The sequence below is a fragment of the Lontra canadensis genome, unplaced genomic scaffold (genome assembly GCF_010015895.1).
Source record: "Lontra canadensis isolate GAN:19392208 unplaced genomic scaffold, GSC_riverotter_1.0 scaffold63, whole genome shotgun sequence".
Classification (NCBI taxonomy): domain Eukaryota; kingdom Metazoa; phylum Chordata; class Mammalia; order Carnivora; family Mustelidae; genus Lontra; species Lontra canadensis.
Genome location: NW_022631057.1, coordinates 10,478,577 through 10,497,963, shown reverse-complemented (window position 1 = coordinate 10,497,963; position 19,387 = coordinate 10,478,577). Strand labels below are relative to the sequence as shown.

Sequence of the window (19,387 nt, the reverse complement as noted above, 5' to 3'; positions counted from 1 at the left end):
CTACCCACCACTCAAAAAAAAAAAAAAATAAATAAAAATAAAAAAATAAAAAAAAAAAAATAGTGTGCCGCCAGCCTGGGAACGGGGAGCTTCCAGGAGAAAATCCCACGGATGAGTCCGTGAACATGGCACGAGGCAGGGAGGGGGTTTGGAGTTTGGAGGATCCCGGCGGAATTCACAGGCTCATAGGAAAACAAGGAGTGGGAAGAAGACGAAGGGGTTTTCAGTGATGAACTTAAGGAAAAGCAAAAAATTACGTGGGGAAGGAATTGCATTATACACTGTGAATAATAATTGAATTATAATAATGTAAACACTGACTTCTGATTTTGTCAAAATTGGAGGGGTGGAGTATGAGAGAGAGAAATCTTCACTGCCATGAAAGGAGATCAATAAATAATGTATGAGATAGAAAAAAATTAAGAAATGGAAGGAGGAGCATAACCTTGGGAAGTATAAAAGACCGACAATAGCAAATAGCCTGGAGAGTCCAAACGTGGAGTTGTCTCAGGGCGCCTGGGTGGCTCAGTCGGTGAAGGGTCTGCTTTCTGCTCTGGTCATGATCTCCCCGTCCTGGGGTCCTGGGATAGAGCCCTTGCTTTAGGCTCCCTGCTAGGCAAGGCGTCTGCTTCTCCCCACCCTCCACCCTCACTGGTGCTCTCTCTCTCGAATAAATACATAAAATCTTAGGAAAAAAAAAAAAGGTGGTGCCTCTGTGTAGAAGGACTGAGGGCTGGGGCTGGAAGCTGGCGGGTGGGCAGTGAGGGGACAGAAGGGGGGACTGGGGGCTGGGGCAGGACTCATGACTGCTAGGTTTCATTATCAGCCTTTTAGTTCTATTGTTTTTTTTTATTTTATTTATTTATTTGACAGAGAGAGATATCACAAGTCATTGGAGGTGCAGGCTGAGAGAGAGGAGGAAGCAGGCTCCCTGCTGAGCAGAGAGCCCCACTCGGGGCTCTATCCCAGGACCCTGAGATTATGACCTGAGCTGAAGACAGAGGCTTTAACCCACTGAGCCACACAGGCGCCCTGTTTTTTTTGTTTGTTTGTTTGTTTGTTTGTTTGTTTTTACCAAAGTGTTTATTTTTCTGCAAGAGATGGCTGGCTCAGTCAGTAGAGCATGTGACTCTTGATCTTGGGGTTGTGAATTCAAGTCTCACGTTGGGCGTAGAGCTTACTTTAAAAAAAAATAGAGAAGGTAGGAAAAACAGAAGGGAGGGAGGGAAGGAGGGAGAAAGGAAGAGGTCCATTTTCTAGGAAGGTGTTCTTGGGGTATCTTTTCCCTAACAACCCTGCCCCACCCCAGCTATCCTCCTGCCGGTGACACATTAGCACCTAAACCCCTAAGCACCTTCCATCAGACACCCAGCCTGCATCACCACGACTGTCCCCACCACCACACACACACACACACACACACTCACACACTCTCTCTCTCTCCCCCTCCCTCCCTCCCTCCCTCCCTCCCTCCCTCCACTGAGAGCTTCTTTATTTGCACACCATCCTCTGGCAAAGGGATCTTTCCAGTTTAAGCTTTTTTGGATAATGAAACAGAACTCCATCACCATTTGGAGGAAAGCAGTTTATGAAGTTCCTCGTTTTCATGCCTCAGGGTTTGGCGTCTGGTCCCAGGATCCTGGGCGCATCTCGTCTCAGGGACACCCACTGACCAGAATCTCCCACCAGCCCCTGCCAGTCCTCTCTCCCCCTCAGGCCCCCCACAGCTTCCAAGACCTGTGTGACCTGCCTTCCATTTTCCTGCATCATCACCTGAACAGGCCTCTGGTTGGGATCACCCCAACCCCATAGCTGAGTTCTGGTTCCTCCCAGGTTCCCAGAACAAGCCGATAAGGACACTTGATCCTCTTGGCCCCTGCCCCAAGCTCGGAGGCTCTGGTCCCAGCCCCGGTGCCTCCTCCAGAGCTCTCCAAGTAATTACTGCTGGAGGACCCACCCACACACGGCAGCCTGGGCTGATTATTAAACTCCATTCTGGGTCTTTCTTTCCCTCTCAAGGCCTCAGCTGCTCATCGCTGCTGAGCTCAGTTCCCCCATCTGATTGAAAAATTCCTCAAAAAAAAAAAAAAAAGAAAAATCCCTCCAAGCAGCCAGCTGGGGCCCTCCAGGGTTGGGGAGTTCAGCGTGATGTGGGCAGGAGGTCAGGTAGAAGAAAGACATGTCTGTTTTTTTAATCTTTTCTCCTGCTTCCCTGTTCGCTCTTTATGGACAGATGCAGGACCAGCCAGAAGATGTTTATCTCCTCAACCCATAAGGTCAATTTCCACCTTCTTACCCCTTCCCCAGGGCGGCGGTCGTGGCAAGAATTTCCCACTAAATTAACAATGGCCAGAATAAATCCAAGCCCTGCTCTCAACAGCATAAATCAGGCTCTTGGAGCAGCTAGCCTTCTCTCCCTCCCTCCTCGACCTCCACTCAGCACTCCCAGCCTGGGTCACAACACCCGAATCTCCTTGGGATCAGTATCATGGAGCGAAGTGGGATTTGGGGCCTTTTTAGAGAAACCATAGGTACCCCTTGTCTCCTGAGAGAGACCCGGGCTCCGGAAGCCCCAACCCCACCCCGCACACGCGGCCGTGGGATCTGACCAGAGGGCCAGGCTCGGGCAGGATTTATGCTTTCCCTGTCAGGTTCTCATGTCCAGGCTCTGCCCCTACTGGGAAAGGGCAGGTGTAACACAACACTTCCCTTGGCCTCCACCAGCTCCACGACCCCCGACCTCGAGGTGACGCAGCCTGGAGCCTAGATATGGGATCCTGGGGAGCCTCCATGAGAAAAAATAGACCCTGGGCGGACGGGGGCTTGGGAGATAGCCCAATAAGGGGCCCACAGTCCCCACACAGCCATAGGCAGAGAGGAGAGACTCCCGTGGTAAAGCCTCTATCTATCTCCCTCTGGATTATCCCCAAGACAATGGAAATGGTAGAGTCACATGTCGGACCACCTGGCAGGAAGTGGGGACCCACGGAATCCTAGATCCCAGGGCTGACTGTCCCAGGATCAGGGCATACCTCCCGGCAGGGTACTTGCTCTCTCATTGGGCAGTGCCGAATGCTAACCCATTGCTTCCTGGAAGCCAGCTAAACCCGGGCTCTTTCTCCCTGCCACTCCTCCCCCAGGACCTCTCTTCTGTACCACGGGGGCTGTACCAACAGGTCTGGCTCTGCTCCCCTGGGAAGATCCTTCTAGAACTTTCTCTCCTGGCTCAGCCTCTGTGTGTGGAGAGCCCTCCAGGAATCCTTGCGCATTCCCACTCCAGACCACGAACCACCTGCTTGGATGTAGGAGCTGGTCTCTGGTCTCAGGCTCCCCGGTCGAGGAGTTCAGAAGGGGGCCTGAGGGGAGCTGGGTGAAGAGCAAGGAACAGCTGCCTGTCTCCCAGCCTCTGAGCCGCAGTGACAGGGGCGGAGGGGGCACCGGAGACAGTTACTTCTGGGCACTGCCACCCCTTGGGAGCTGATTCCTCGCCTGGCCTGTCTGCCCACCTCCTGGGGGGCCCCTCCTCCCTCTCACAGCTGCTCTCCTGTGGGTTGTCCCCACTCCTGACTCACACCTGTGTCCCACAGCTGGTGGCGTTTGGTTAGAGAGTGCCTAGGGCCACAGGGCACCCATGTCTGTGGACTGGAATCCCCAGCCCTGTCTTTGTCCCAGAAGAGCCTTATCAACCTAGAATGTATCTCAGAACCCTGCCTCCCCGAGCCGCCGCCACTGCTACTGGGTGTCTAAGCAGCAGCTGGGTGCTGGGTGCTGGCCTTCAAAGAGCTCCCCCACTCTAGGAAGCACCGGGCCGTAGCTGAGCACCCCTCTTTTGAATCCCATGGCTCTGCCAGGCATGTCTGGCACCCAGAGCCACACAGAGGGGCTGGGGTCACAGGACGAACGCTCAGCTCATCCCTCCCTGAGCTCTCTGAAGCCCCCGCTTCCTCGTCTGAACAGTGGGCACCAGAGCACCCCCTTCCTCAGGCTGCCGAGAGAATAGAGAACACTCCATGGGGCAGGACAGGGGCTCCGTAAAGTGGAAGGGGGTCCCTCGCATTCAGCCTCTGGGCTGACTCTTTATCTCCCCACTTGCTCTCCCTGCCCCTGCTGCTCCTTCTGCTCTGGGCCTTGGAGAGCAGTGCAGAGAGGGAGTGGTTAGTGCCCTGCATTGGCCAGGATAGGTCACAAGCTTGTCAGGGTCTCAGATGGGAAAGGAGACCGTCTCACCCTTCAGTCCCCCTCCTGAGATTCCTGACTGATTCTCCATCAGCAGAGAGCCCCAAGGTGGGGACAACTGTGATTCTGGGGCAGGACATCCACCCTTTAGCAGCTGCCCCCCCCCCCGCGCCCCCACCACCGGATATGGCTGCCGCAAGGGAGATCCGGGGCCACGCACCAGCTATGAATTAGGACCCGTTACATAGAGCCCCCGCTAGGTCTCGGTTTCCTCCTGTATTAGAGGAATACTGGTCCACTTGCCTCCCAGGGCTGACGTGGACATTGGGAGGAGACCCTCTCCCAGGCCCTTGTTCTTTGTGTGGGACCTTCCCCTCCCCCACTCGCTGCTGTCATTTCCGGATGTGCCGGTCCCACCCCCTCGTTTATCAAAGACTCTGGCTTCTGACTTACAGCCTTCCTCTACCCTATGCCCTCTGTGATCCTTCTAGATGACATCACCATCCACGCAGACAGTGACCTGGCCAGCACCCTGGCCTCTCGGCTCCTTGAGCGCCCTCCGGCCAAGGACCTCACCCCCACGTCCTGCTCTGGCTTTGCCATCGCTTGTCACTGCTCTACCTTGAAAAAGACTCTCTCAAATGTCAGACCCTTGACCAGCCCTTTGTCATCTGCCCTCTTTAGGCTTCAGCTGTTCCCAACCCCCTGCTCTTTCTTTGCTCATGGTCCTCCGCTTCCTTCCCGTTCGTCCATCCTGCCCTATGCTGTCCTTCGTTCCCACATCCCCCTTCTAGGCCACGGTCTATCATTCTATACTATTTTTGCCAGGACCCTAAATCCCTTTGTCCCTCCTCTTTGATCACCACACCTGGCACCACCCCAGCCCTGGGTGAAGCCAGCCACGCATTGTCCTGGGGCCCGTGCCCCAGCACCCAAGCACTGTGGTGGGAGCAGGGAGGCAGAGGACAGGGCAGACTGGCTTCCAACAAAGGTGTGATCTCCAGCCATTCAATGTCCCTTCCTCCCAGAAACCCTCTCCGTTTCCCTAGTCAGCTCCTTCTCACTTTCCCTATCTCAAGCCTCATTCATGTCCCTCACACCTCCAGACCCCATCCATCCCCAAGTCTCAGCAGAGGTCCTTGCTCCCAACTTGTCTGAGAAGCTAATAGTTGCCACAGAGAAAGGTCCTTGGCTTCCGGGCCTGGCAGGTAAACGACTCCGGGCAGGTCCCCTGCACTCTCGTCTTCCTTTCTCCTGCTCAGGAGTCTTGCAGTGGTGGTCATCCCACCTCTCCACCAAGTCCTTTCTAGGCACTTAAATATATTCAACTCCCTCCCACCATTAGAAAGAAAGGAGGGGAGCACCTGGGTGGCTCAGTGGGTTAAGCCTCCGCCTTCAGCTCAGGTGATGATTTCAGGGTCCTGGGATCAAGCCCCGCATCGGACTCTCTGCTCAGCGGGGAGCCTGCTTCCCCCCCTCTCTCTCTCTGCCTGCCTCTCTGCCTGCTTGTGATCTCTGTCAAATAAATAAATATTTTTAAAAAAGAAAGAAAGGAAGAGAGAGAGAGAGAGAGAGAAAGAAAGAAAGAAAGAAAGAAAGGGGAAGGAAGGAAGGAAGGAAGGAAGGAAGGAAGGAAGGAAGGATCGGGGCAGGCAGGGGAACGGAGAGCAACCGCTCACTTGGTCCTCATTCTCTTCCAACCATCACTTCCTCCTTCATTATCCCCAGCTTCTCAAAGTAGCTGCTGGACCATATCACCTTCATCTCCTACTCCCCATCACTCTCCCACCATCCCTGCCTGGGCTCCCATCCCTCCGTATCACCAAAACAGCTCCCACTAACAGCCCCTACGGCCACCTCTCTGCATTTTAACCCATGTCTTGCCTGACCTTGGAGCATCACCTGCCCCTGTTCACTATCCCTCCTTAATTGCTCTCCTCCTTCGGCTTTGGGGACACCTGATGCTCTCCTCCTGCCTCTCTGTCCTCCTTTTTGTGGTCTCCTAGTGCTGGCTCTTTCTCCATCGCTGACCCATGGAAGCTGGAATCTGAGGCTTCTGGTTCTTTGCTGTCCCCCTGGCTAATTTTATTTACATCTGTGATATTAACGAGCAATTGCAAATAACACATTAATCTTTCACCCAGGTCCACATGTGCACCTGCCATTTCATGTCATATTTGGGACACTTCTTTTTTTTTTCTCCCCACCTCCCTTCCACCTGGGATATTTCAAAGGAACCCCACACTCAACAGGTCCTCAAATTCATGGTCTCCCCAGACCCCTTTCTCTCTGGAATCCCACTCCTCTTCCCTGAACCCTCGGCATCGCCAGGAGTCCAGGAACCTCTCACTCCTTCACTTTCCATATCCCATCCATCACTCAATTTCATTTCCTGAATTTTTCTCGAAGCCATCCAATCTTTTCTCTCTCTACCATGCCCACCTCTCCTGGTCCAACCCAGTTCTGTGGCTGTGGTTGTCTAACGGGCATATGCCACATGATTCTGGACCATTCTAAAGTCCCTGCCAAGCCACACCGTAGCCACCATGTCTTTGCAAAACACATCTGGCTACATCATCATTCCTGTCTTCAACTGCTTGCCGCTTGTTCCCTTCAGGTAAGCATAGCACCGAGCTCAAGAACTTGTCATGGTTTGACCCTTGAGTGGGCTGTGTGATGAGTCTGGGGACATACCGTCTAAGCTTACAAGCTGACGGCATCCGTTATTGTTAGTGTGATCTTGGGCAAGTTCCTTTCTGAATCCTCCCATATCTGTTTCCTCATCTATAAAATGGAACAATAAGGCAACCACCTCCCACAGATGTTCATAAGAGTTGAATGCATTAGACATTTAGAATGGCTTCTGGCACATAATGAACATTCAGCAAGCATTTGCCCTTCCCATCCCATCATCTCTCACGCCACTTCCTCTGCTCTCCGTCTAGCCACACTGGCTTTCTTTTGGCCCTTATTCCTCATTGTGCTTCTTCTCTCCACAGGGCCTTTGCACATGCTCCTGCCATCCAGACTCTATTTCTTTCCCTCTTCAGCTATTCATTGCCCGCCTATGTGGCCTTCAAATCACAACCCAAGTGTCGTTTCCATAGAGACGACTTCCTGGAGGCCCCTGACTTACCAGTCACCATCATTATTTTATGTTTTTTTATGTTGTGATGATAATCTATCTCTCCTACAGACTATGGGATCCACGAGAGCAGAAATGGTATTTATTCTTGTCACTTTCATAATCCCAGCGTCTAAAAAGTATCTGACCAATAATAAATGTTCGGTGAATATTGTCTCATGGAGGAAGAGCACAGGCCTATAGGAATGCTTCCTAAACATTCTTTCAATCTGACAAGAAAGGTCCCCAGCTCTGAAGGGTTTTAGACTTTTCCTCTGCCTTCAGAGCCTTCCCTCACCACCAACAACAGTACCTGAAAATTCTCCAGTAAGAGTTTACACCAGGAAGCACCAGGTCCCCCCATCATTCGCTGAGGGTGTTAAAATCTCAGAGGACCAAACATTCATTAGCCAACACATTAGTAACAGAGATGAGCTCCTCTGGGCCTTTTTTTTTTCTTTTAAGTAGGCTCCATGACCACGGCGGGGCTTGAACTCACCACCCTGAAATCAAGGGTCAGACGCTCTACCAGCCGAGCCACACAGGTGCCCCATCTCCTCTAAGTCTTTACTGCTCCCAGCTGGTGCAGAGAGCAGCACCCTGGAGGCAAAGAACAGAACACTAGAGTGTCTGGCACCCTCAGGGCTATCCGGCACCTGCCTTGTGCTACAGATTTAAGGACTGGGACCCAGAGAGGGGAAGGGAGAGGCCTAATGTCACACAGCAAGTTCGTGGTAGAGTCAAAGCCAGAACCCAGGTCCCCAGTTCACTCATTTGATAAATGCTAAGCCACCCTTTGGGCAAGAGGCAGACACATATCCGCACAGGTAACTCTGATAGGGGACAGCTGAGGTCCGCACTCTCCTGGAAGGGCTCGAATCACTCGGTGGAAGCCCACAGCAGAAGACAGTCCGTTCCAGGCTGAATCGGGGCCTGTTGCCTAGCACACAGGTGGTGATATTTGAAATGCACGTGGAGGCATGAGCAGGGAGAGGCCAGGAGAGGACATTGGAGGCTGAATAAATAGCACCCATCCTGGAATTCGGGGCCAGGTGTCTGTCCGGAGGGCTGGCCTGGACTGTGAACTACAAGGAAAAGGGAAGGTGGTAGAGACAGGGCCCAGAAAGGGCTCAGGGTGAAGCTGGAAGGGAAGGAGGGGTTTGGAGACCAGCCTCCCACCTCTTCTTCTGAGAGCTGCCCTTCCCTCCCATTAACACTGGGTCCACTGAAGGGGAACACACACCCCTTCCCCCAGCTCCCTGCTTCCCGGGGGCCCCACAAGGCACTGCGGTGTACTTCCGCATGAACGGCTGCTGCTAACAGGGGCCCAGAAACCCTGGGTCTGGCTCTGTCCCGAACAAGCTGGGAAGAGCTGCCCATGTTCCAGAAGGAAACTGAGACGCAGCGTGGGAGAAGCCGGTCAGGGACACAGCTAGGGTTAATGCAGAGGATGGAGCTTGAAGGGTACGGAGGGGCGAGTCTGGCCGGGAGGTGGGAAACCTAGGCTGTGCACCTCTCTTGGCCCTGACCGTTTTCCTGAAAACTGCTGTTTCTCATCAGCCTCTGCCCGGTCGGGGGCCGCAGGGCCAGGCAGAGATGGGGCCGCTGGCGTCATGGGGCATGGCATTGCTTTCCCACAGCCCTGGTTCTTCCCCTGGTTCCCCAGCTCTGCGTCGAAACCTGGTCACCCTTCGCCCCCCTAGTCCCCCGGGAGGATTTATTACTGGCCATCCTCCATTTGCCCCACGATCATAAATCAAGGCAGAGCAAAATCACAACCTCCCAAATGCGGAGCGCATAAAAGACGGGCTCTGGGAGCCACAAGGCTTCAGGGGATCCCTGAGGGAGTCAGGCACTCAGGCCAAGCATGGACCAATGGAGCAGAATGCCTCGCTGGGGACTCCTGCTGGTGGTCTGGGGTGCCTGCACCTGCGGCCTCCCTGCAGACACAGGCGCCTTCAGAAGGTAACGGGCTGTGTGGGTGGGGGCCGGGGCACCCGGGCTCCCAGCTTCCAGACAGGGGGTGTCCCCCAGTCCTCACAACCAGCTGGGCTGGGAGGTGCGGTCCCATTCAGAGAGGTGACTCGCCGGTATCCTATGGCCAATAGGGGCACACGAATCAGTCCGATAAGCCATGTCCTTTGATCTCTGCCCAAAGCTTTTGCTCCTGCATGAATCACCATGCGAGGCACTGTGGGGATGATTAAGACCTACCCCTTGTTCTCAAGGAGCTCACAGCCTAATTATGAAGAAGGGGGTGCTATGGGGAAGCCCACCAAGGAAGAATACAGTGGTTGAACACAAGCCTTCCAGAGTTTCGTTGTCTTGGGTTGAATCCTGCCCCAGCGGCTGACCTAACTAGTTCAGGAAGCCTGGGCAAGTTACTTAACCTCTCAAGGGCACAGTTTAACTGTTTAAAACCAGAGATAATAACAGCACGTACTTCACAGATCTGCTTTGAAGATTTAATGAGATAACGAACGTAGAGCTCTCAGCGTGATACCGACAAGCCCCAGAAACCAGCTGGTGTTAGTCCTACAGGCGGGATTGTCACCGGTGTTAAAAGAAAGGCTTAAGACAGCCCTGAGGAGGGAGGAGGAGGACCAAGCTAGCACCCGCACCCAGGGCCAGGCCCGTGGGAACCGGGCCCATTAAGTTCACGAGGGTCATTAAGCCTGCAGAAGGGGGAGAAGCAAGACAATGAGGACCTTGAGGAGAAGGGGTTTCAGGGTAGGGGGGACCAGAAGATCTCAAGGTAAAAAGGCAGGGTGAGGTGCTTTTTTTTTTTTTTTTAAGGTCTCACTTTTAAGGAATCTCTACACCCCACATGGGGCTTAAACTCATAACTCTGAAACCAAGAGTCACATGTGCTACAGATTGAGCCACCCCCAGGCCCCTAAGAGGATAGGTTTCAACAGTGGTCATAGTTACTAAGCCTGTAAAATGCCTAGGATTTCACAGGATCTTCCCGCGTATCTCAAATCCTTGCCGACAACCCAACAGTTCCATTTTCAGGTGAGGACACCGACGCTCAGGGAGATCACGTGTGAGAGGCTGAGACTCAACACCTACGGGGTCTTTTGTTTCCAAAGCCTCTTCCCTTGCTCCGAGGCTCCCAGAGGATAACTGCTAGGGCAGGGGTGTGGGGTGAGACTATGGCTGGGTGCAGCCCCTGCACCCAGGGTAAAGGCAGAACAAGATAAAAAACATTCTCCCTTGTTCTCTTTATTTTTTTAAAAGATTCTATTTATTTGAGAGAGAGAATGAGATCAAGAGAGCATGGGGGAGGGGGAGGGGTCAGTGGGAGACGCAGATTCTCAGCTGAGTAGGGAGCCCGATGCAGGGCTCGATCCCAGGACTCTAGAATCATGACCTAAGCCGGAGGCAGTCGCTTAACCAACTGAGCCACACAGGCGCCCAACTCCTCCTTGTTTTCTTTAAAAAGAGAAGGGGTTGGGCCAGGAATGGAGAAAGAGGCTTTTGAAACACACAATGTTTCCCCCTGCTGTGTGCGCAGCGTCATACAAGGCACTCTGGGGCACTCCGGGAGATCTGAACACAGGACCCGGTTCTTGGGGCGTTCTGCCCACTCTCGCACACACACTTTCCATTTATTGAGCAGTAGGCAGCCTGTTTGATCTGCACTGTGATCTCATAGGGGAGGTCATGGGGACGCACAAAAAGGCCCAGAGAGGTTAGGTAGGTTGATCCAAATCACACAGTAATAAGGGATTTAAGTGTGAACCCATGACTGCTACATCCTCACCACCAGACACCACCGTGTGCACGAGCCCGAGGCTGTGCTTGCAGTGCTGGCTGTGAGCGCCTGAGGGAAAATGAAGCTGGAGCATAAGCAGAGGTGGGGTGTGGGGGAAGGGACTTTCCAAAAGGAGAGTGGTAAGAGTAAAGGTCCAGAGCAGAGGCTGTTCAGGGTAAGTGGTAGAAAATGCACCCTCTTTAGGATGGGATTTCTCTGCCGCTCCATTTTCCCGTCTGTGAAGTGGGAATAATCACCCACCCCAAGGGATGGCGGAGAATAAGATCATCATTGTGAAACTTCTCTGTGAACAGTAAATGGTGACATGACTGTAATAAGTCATGTCCCTTAAGATAGGACACTGGCTGGCAGGAAAGCTGCACTGGGGTCCGTGGGCATGATGGGGGTCTGGCAACACCGGGTAGGAGCAGGAAAGGGCCGTATAAATAGACGAGCAGCTAGAAAAGACAGGTTCCCCATAAATTGGGCTGCATTCCCGGGACCCCTGGCCAACAGCTAGAGACACACACACACACACACACACACCCTCAGGCTTCCACAAAGAGCCGTCACGTGGAAGCCCTGGGATTGCCCTCTGGGGAACATGACTAGACACACTGCTTCAAATCCCCGCTATATCCTTTCTGAGTCCCCCCACCCCTGGGAACTTCTGCTTCCTGGTCATAGAATGAGGACGACGACGATGGCCTCATGAGGGCTACGTGGGGGTGAAGGGTAGTGTCTGGTGCTCACCAAATGGCAGCTCCGTATGCTTTATCCCCCATCCCCAGTGTCTTTAATTCCACCTCCCAAAGGCGAGAGGCAGACGACAGGGAAAGAAGCTGAAGGACTGGGACCTGGACTCAAGAAGGCATCTCTTTCCAAGGACAGAGGGCACAGGCACTCTGGAGATGCTGGCTGCTTTCCCCACCCCACCGGATCAGTCCTTCTGCTTCAGCCCACAGCCGTGGCTGGGTGTCTCACCCCGCGTGGCATCCCAGAGCCCCTGCAGGCTGCAGCGGGTGCCTGCCGCCACCTACAGGCCTCCCGCGGCACTGCATTCTCCTGTCCAGCCTTGAGGGGAGCACGCCAGTCGTCATCTTAGAGGGGATGTCATTGTTGGGTTTCCTCCTTTTCCTCCTCCCGCTCCTCTCCTGCTGGAGCTCCCTGAAGACAGCGATGATCTTTATCTTTCTATCTCTAGTATTTAGTGCAGTGCGGACACAGAGTAAGTGTTCAGCTTGTAATTATGGAATGAAAGAAAGAATGAACAGATGCCTTTGTTGTGATAGGGATCAAAATTCGACAGCAGAAGGAAGTGCACGGAGGATTATTTAATTCCAGTGCAGTTGACTCGAGGAGGCTTGCAAATTCTCTTCGAGAGGCCCTAGAGCACAGGAGACATGCTTCAGTGTCGGGCTCAAATAGGGAGAATTGTACTAGAAGCTTCGGGGACCCCACCATTATCATGGGGGAATACAGAGCTCTTCTGGTTTTTCCCTCCTTCCCGCTGGACCAGGATCTTCCTCAAGAAAATGCCCTCCATCCGGGAAAGCCTGAAGGAGCGAGGCGTGGATGTGGCCAGGCTTGGTGCTGACTGGAGCCTTTTTACCAAGAGACTCTCCTTCGGCAACGGCACCTCCCCCGTGGTCCTCACCAACTATCTGGACGTGAGTGCCCGGCTGGGGCCTTGTTCCTCTGTCTCCTTTCTCTCTCGGACCCAAGGCTTTCTGTGCTCTTTCCACGCTGTCTCTGATGGAGCTGTTGAACCACACTGGGCAGCCTATAAAAATCCCATTTCAGAGCTGGGAAGGCTGAGGCACAGAGGGCTGAAAGGAGCCCAGAAGCAGAGTTAGGTTGGGAACGCAGGAATCCAGGCTCTGGGCCTCGAGCCCAGGTGTCCCTGGTGGGTAGGACGGGTATGTGACCTCAGGGGCAGGTCTCTGTGACAGGCTCTGTACATCATGACTATTGATTGCATTAGTATCCCCCCAGATGTGGGACACCTTCCTGCTTCATTTTCAATATTTTTGTTTTGCTCTCTTGTCTCCCTTCCTGGGAAGTCCTAAGATGGTACTCAGCCTTACACCGAGGCCCTGCCAGAACGTGGAAACCCAGAGAGGTTGTGTGAGCTACCTCATCTCACCTCACGTGCCAGAAGGGGTATCAGGCAAAAGCCCAAGGCTCCCGAGCCTCCCCATACCCCAGCTGCCTCTTTCCTTTCACCCCCACAGACCCAGTACTATGGGGAGATTGGCATCGGCACCCCACCCCAGACCTTCAAAGTCATCTTTGATACGGGCTCGGCCAACCTCTGGGTGCCCTCCACCAAGTGCAGCCCTCTCTACACGGCCTGTGGTGAGCTCCCTGCCCCCCCCCCCCGCCCGTCCCTGCAAGACCTGAGGTTCCTCTACCAAGCCCTCTCCACGCCTGGCCAGTCCTGCCTCACACCCTCTGCCACCACCAGATCCATCTCCTCTCTGTCCCTACTCTCACCGCCCCCGAGAGGAGAGATGAAAATGCCCCCCTATTTTCCCAATATGACCACCAAGGTAAAATGGCAAGCCAGAGGAGTCCCCAGCCTGCCCACAATGCCATTTCTCCCCTTTCCTGAGACTGGGAGAGGACTGACTTCTCCTTAGTCAACAACCTCTTAGTTAATGCTCACTGGGACCAGAATCTTTTCCGCACCCCTGCATTAGAAATGCTTCATTAGAGACAAAATTCTCATAGATCTGGGCACCTGACAGGGGCCCAAGAAACCACATAGTCCTTGATTGATGAAACACATTTTCAAGCCTCCAACCGCAGGGCCACCCCACCCCTGCACCTAAGTCCTCAACCACAGGGACCATACGCCCAGGGCACCTGCCTCCCCGCCCCCCCTGCCAGGCCTCCATCGGACAGCTCTGAGCCTACGTCTTCCTGACAGAGATTCACAGCCTCTATGACTCCTCGGAATCCTCCAGCTACATGGAGAACGGGACGGCATTCACCATCCACTATGGATCCGGGAAAGTCAAAGGCTTCTTGAGTCAGGACATGGTGACTGTAAGTGGGAGTGCCCCAGGTCACTTGACACCTGCCCTTTTTAGTCCCCAGCCGCCTCCTACTGCCTGAGGACCCATACTTGGGAAGGGTACAGTTCAGTCTACCTTGGAGCCTGGGGAGGGGAGGAACCCTGACCTGCCACCTGCCAAGGGCCAGGGAGGCAAAGCAGCAGCGTCTGGGACCCAGCAAACCTGAGCTCCTAGCTGCACGCGGGGACATTTATGGAGCCTTTGACCTCGAGCTCACCCAGCTTTGACTGCGCTCTTCTTAACCAGACACCAGACTGAAATCAGGGTCTGAGTCAGGGTCAGTGGTACTGGTGAGGTTAGGGTCAGAGTTTGTTTTAGGGTGAGGCATAGGTGTTAAGTTTACAGCCGAGGTTAAAGTTTGGGCTATGGTCAGGGCTTGGTTTTCTTTTTCATTTGGTTTTCATCTGACCCTCTCCATTCTGGGGTTTCTCCAGCTCCTGCTGTCAGTTATGGGAGGGGTACATGTGGAATGTGAGAGCTAATCATAGGAGCCCCTACCCTCCCCTTGTCTGTGAAACCAGGGGAGGAAGCCTGGCTGGGCTGAAGGAATCCTTACCCACAGTGGGGGTGGGGAACTGAGGCCCACCTCTGCCAGTGTGGAAGCTGGGCCCCTGGGGAAGGGGTGTGGAAGCTCCTGGTGCCTTTTTCTGTTACTTTCTGGCAGAATGTCTTCTCAGCCTCTGCCCCTCCCAGTCCTGGGGCAAGCCCAGTTCTCTCTGGACCCCCACAGCCTGCACAAGTATTAGAAGAGAGGATATGGGGGGCCGGTGTGGGGGTGATTGATGAAATGGTCTCATGCCAAATTTCTTCACCCTAGGGCATGTGGGCCATAGACTAGACCCTGGGCAGGAACAGGACAGTAGTTTTGGTCTCCTCTGGTCCTTTCTCCCACAGGTGGGTGGCATCACAGTGACACAGACGTTTGGAGAAGTCACAGAGCTGCCCCTGATCCCCTTCATGCTGGCTAAGTTTGATGGGGTTCTGGGCATGGGCTTCCCAGCGCAGGCTGTTGGCGGGGTCACCCCTGTCTTTGACCACATCCTCTCCCAGGGGGTGCTAAAGGAAGATGTCTTCTCTGTCTACTACAGCAGGTGAGCCTGGGGCTCCAGGGGCCACGGCAGGGGGAGGGAGGGAGGGAGGGAGGCAGGAGAGCAGGAAGACAGTCGGGACTGGAATTTTGACGTGTTCATGACTAAGAGGCATTCAGTTCATATACAGAACTCCACTATCCAGGTTGGAAGCCGCCACTTAAATTTAAATTAATTAAAATTTTTAAAAAGTTCCTGAGTCACACGGCCCCATTTTAAGAGTTCAGCAGCCGCAGTGACTAGTGGCTACATACTGGGTAATAGAGATAGAGAACATTTCCATCATTATAGAAAGTTCTTATTAGCATTGCTCTAGAACAAGAGGAAAATGCAAACTGGGGGAGATGGAAAGTAAAGCATTACTGTAAGGGGCCCACGACCCCCCTCACACAGAAAGAGGACTTCATTCATTAATTCTTTCCTTTATTTGCCCCTTCATTGATTCAACAAATATTGGGTGTTCATGTGCCAAACGCCATGAGAAGTCCTGGGGTGCAGCCATGAACACATTATACAGGACAGAGTCCCTGCCCTCACAGAGCTTCCGGTCTGGAAGGAAGACAAGAAACACCATGACGTAATGTGCAGCAACAGGGAGCGAGGGGCTGAAACCCATAGGTGCCTTTTTACTCCGGGCTGAGCTTATGTGGAGTTCAGCCAGCCTCGGGGAAGCCGTTGCCAACTGTTGGGTTGGTTGCTGGGTCTGGAAAGACAGTAAGAGCTGGACACGAAGAGTCCTAAGGGGAGGAACACAAGACGAGTGGAGGGGAGGCTCGGGGCCCAGAGAAATCACACGGGTAAAAGGAAACGCAAAGGCCACCAATGGGCCCTGTAGCCAGGGGCAGTCACAGGCAGAGCGGTCTGGGAGATGGGGCGCGGCCAGACGGCCAGCAGTTGGGAGGTAGATGTGGGTGTCAGGAGGCGAGGGCAGATGAAGAATGCCCTGAGAGATTCGACAGGGAAGGAAATGTCAGGAAGGGGGTACAGGTGGAGAAGCAGAGAGAAGGGCGGGTGTTTGGAAATGCTGGGGGAGGCCGGAGCCTGCTTGCAAGTGGAGGAGGAAGCCAATGGAAAGTGAGAGATGGAAACTCTGGAAGAAAGGAGAGGAACATGGAGGGCGCGGGAGCCTGGAGGCCATGGGAGGGAGGAGAATCCAGCAGGCAGGAAGAAGAAGGGCCTTGTGGAGAAGAGGGCCGGCTTCTTCCTTGACCCTGGGACAAGGAAGAGGGAACTTTGGAAAGATCTTGAAGTGTTGGGAGTGGGGCGGAGGTGGCTGGTGTTTGCACATGCGCATTGTACAAGGGCAGTGAGGTACACGTGCCCACAGAGCATGTGCCAAACCTCCCCGGTGCCCGTTGGAAAACCCCCAGCCCACACATGCGCATGGGAAACCAGCCTCCTGCGGTGGGAAGTGCTGTGCAGCAGGGAGGAGAGGAAGGCAAGGGGGTTCGCTGTGGACAGGGCACCGGGAGCCTGGCTCCGCTCACCCCACTGCCCCCTGCTGTGGGACTTCACCTAAAGGGTAAAAGGAGGGAATGGTACCCACCCTGCCCGGCAGAGAGACTGGTGAGGCGCAGCTGAAACCTAGCCCCCCTCTCTGCTGTGTCTCTTTCTCTGCAGAAACTTCAAGTAAGGAGCTGAGCCCCACCCCCGACCCCTGCCCCTGCCCCTGCCCCTGCCCCTCCTGAACACCAGGGTCAGATTCACAGCGGCCATCCAGCCCAACTCGCCTGTGCAGGCCCCAGCTCTGCCGGATGCCGAAGTTGTCCACCCCTCCTTCCAGTTCGCCTCCTGCCCCTTACCCGCTCTGACCCCACAGGTCCCCGAGAGCTCCCCAACCCACACACCTCAACCTGCAGCTGCCCAAACCCAAGTGAGGGTGCAGCCAACTGTCACCTTGCCTTCTGCTCATGGTCCTTGTGCCGGATCCTTCTCTGGGGGGAGATGCTTGAGCGGGTGCAAGGAAGGTGGAGAAGTGGTGTTCCTGCAGCTTCCCGGCCATGCCACCCTTCCCACCGTCCTCTGTCCTCTGCCCTCTCCCTCCCACCCCCACCCCTGTCTCCTTGCCCAACTGCCCTGGTTGCTGGGGTGCCGGGTCTCCAGGAGCTCTGATCTTTCCTCTAGGGATTCCCACTTGCTCGGAGGAGAGCTTGTCTTGGGAGGCAGCGACCCCCAGTATTACCAAGGGAATTTCCACTACGTGAGCGTCAGCCAGACTGGCTCCTGGCAGATCAAGATGAAAGGGTCAGGAACCCTCCACCCTCCTGCTCTCCAGAACTGCTGCTGCTGTTGCTGCGGGGGGTAGGGGTGGGAAGGAGCAGCCTTACCGTCTTGTCCTCTGTCCTAAAATGCAGTACCTTCTTAAGGCACAGCCTACATTTGCTCTCTGGGCGCTCTGCCCAGGGCTGGGGAACACGGAGTTATGACGAGCAGAGGGGAGGGGGTCCACTGAGAGGAGGCGGCGGGTCACCAGGCGGTATGCTGGGAACGGGGACGGCACCTTTCCTCCTCCAGTGCATGCCTTCCCATCCTCCAGTGCATCCCAGGGCCACCAGCATGGGCCCCCGCCCCCGCCACTGGCCTCACTCAGAGAAACTATGCAGCCTGGCGGGGTCCCATCAGCCTGCTGTCTGTCTGACGCTCCAACTGTCCTCCCCCAGGGTGTCTGTGAGGTCGGCCACCGTGGTCTGCGAGGAGGGCTGCATGGTGGTGGTCGATACTGGTGCGTCGTACATCTCGGGTCCCACAAGCTCCCTGAGGCTGCTCATGGACACCCTGGGGGCCAAGGAACTGAGCACAAATGAAGTAAGAAGTTGGGGGAGTGAGGGCACCAGAGGCTGCTGGGAGCACAACCTGGGCCCCAGAATTACCCCAGAAGCAGTAGGTTCCAAGTGGGGCCATTCTGGGGCTTCCCCTCCTCTCCTCTCACTCCTCCAGCAGAGGGGCCCAGCCACAGGCATGGGGCTGTGTCTGCTGGGGGATTTCCCACACTCAGCGGATTCCTTTTACCTTCCCCTCAGTATGTCGTGAACTGCAACCAGGTGCCGACCCTCCCCGACATTTCCTTCCACCTTGGAGGAAGAGCCTACACCCTCAGCAGCTCGGACTATGTGTTACCGGTGAGGATCCAAGCCGTCCCTCGGCGACAGGGAGGACGGGGGCGCAGGGGCCTCTAAAAGGGACCAGGTCTTATGCCCCATCAGTGGTTCTCAAACTCAGCTACAAGTGAGAGTCACCTGGAAGCTTTAAAAATCCCACTAACAAGGGGCGCCTGGGTGGTGCAGTCCGTTAATTGTCCGACTCTTGGTTTCAGCTTGAGCTCATGATCTTGGGGTTGTGAGATCGAGCCCTGCCTTGGGCTCTGCACTGAGCACAGAGTCTGCTTGAGATTCCCTCTCCCCGGTGCTCTCTGTCTCACAAATAAAGAAGCAAACAAATCTTTGAAAAATCCCAGGAACGAACCACAGCCCATACCTATTAAATTAGAAGCTCTGGGGCTGAAGCCTGGGCATCAGTGTTTTTTCAAAATTCCCCAGGTGATTCCAATGTACAGCCAAGTTTGGGAATCCCTGTGCTCATCCCCTTGTCTCCACCTTCTCGGCAGCTGCCCCCAGTAATGCTATGTGACTATACTTTTAACCCCTTTTATGCCCAATGGACTTAGGGCAGCTAAATAACTTGTGTAGGATCAGAAGTTCTACCAGAAGGTAAGCTCTTGGAGATGCATTGTGCCTGACGCATTGTTTGCCCGGTGTCCCGCTCAGTACCCGCATCCAGGAGGATGCATGTTGGGTTGAAAGGGCAAGAGAGGCCGGAGTCGATGGGAGAGGAAGGGGTGAATGTTGCTGAGGACAGCTACTGGGGTCAGGTGAGGGGAAAGGAGCAAGGTCAGGTGCCAGGCAGTGGCGGAAACCCTCTCGCTTCCTGCCAGGATTCCTATGGTAATGATGACTTGTGCACCCTGGCCCTCCACGGTCTGGATGTCCCACCGCCCACTGGGCCTGTTTGGGTCCTGGGTGCCAGCTTCATCCGCAAGTTCTACACGGAGTTTGACCGGCATAACAATCGCATCGGTTTTGCCCTGGCCCGCTGAGAGGCCCTCTGCTGCCCAAGTGGGCCCTTCCTACAGCCCTAGCCCGGAGCTAGAGCACTCCGAGACGCT

At 54.6% G+C, this 19,387-nt stretch overlaps 1 protein-coding gene across 2 annotated transcripts; it reads left to right on the top strand.

Moving 5' to 3' along the window:
- Positions 1 to 9,136: 9,136 nt before the first annotated feature.
- REN (renin) lies at positions 9,137 to 19,387 on the top strand. Of its 2 annotated transcripts, XM_032878354.1 has the most exons (10): positions 9,137 to 9,265; positions 12,577 to 12,727; positions 13,292 to 13,415; positions 13,990 to 14,108; positions 15,032 to 15,228; positions 16,846 to 16,854; positions 17,350 to 17,469; positions 17,886 to 18,030; positions 18,246 to 18,344; positions 19,157 to 19,387. In XM_032878354.1, exons 1-10 carry the CDS (start codon positions 9,168 to 9,170, stop codon positions 19,316 to 19,318), a joined length of 1,224 nt encoding a protein of 407 aa, XP_032734245.1. In that variant the 5' UTR covers positions 9,137 to 9,167; the 3' UTR covers positions 19,319 to 19,387. The 2 variants fall into 2 exon arrangements, with proteins under 2 accessions (XP_032734245.1, XP_032734246.1); XM_032878355.1 differs by lacking the exon at positions 16,846 to 16,854.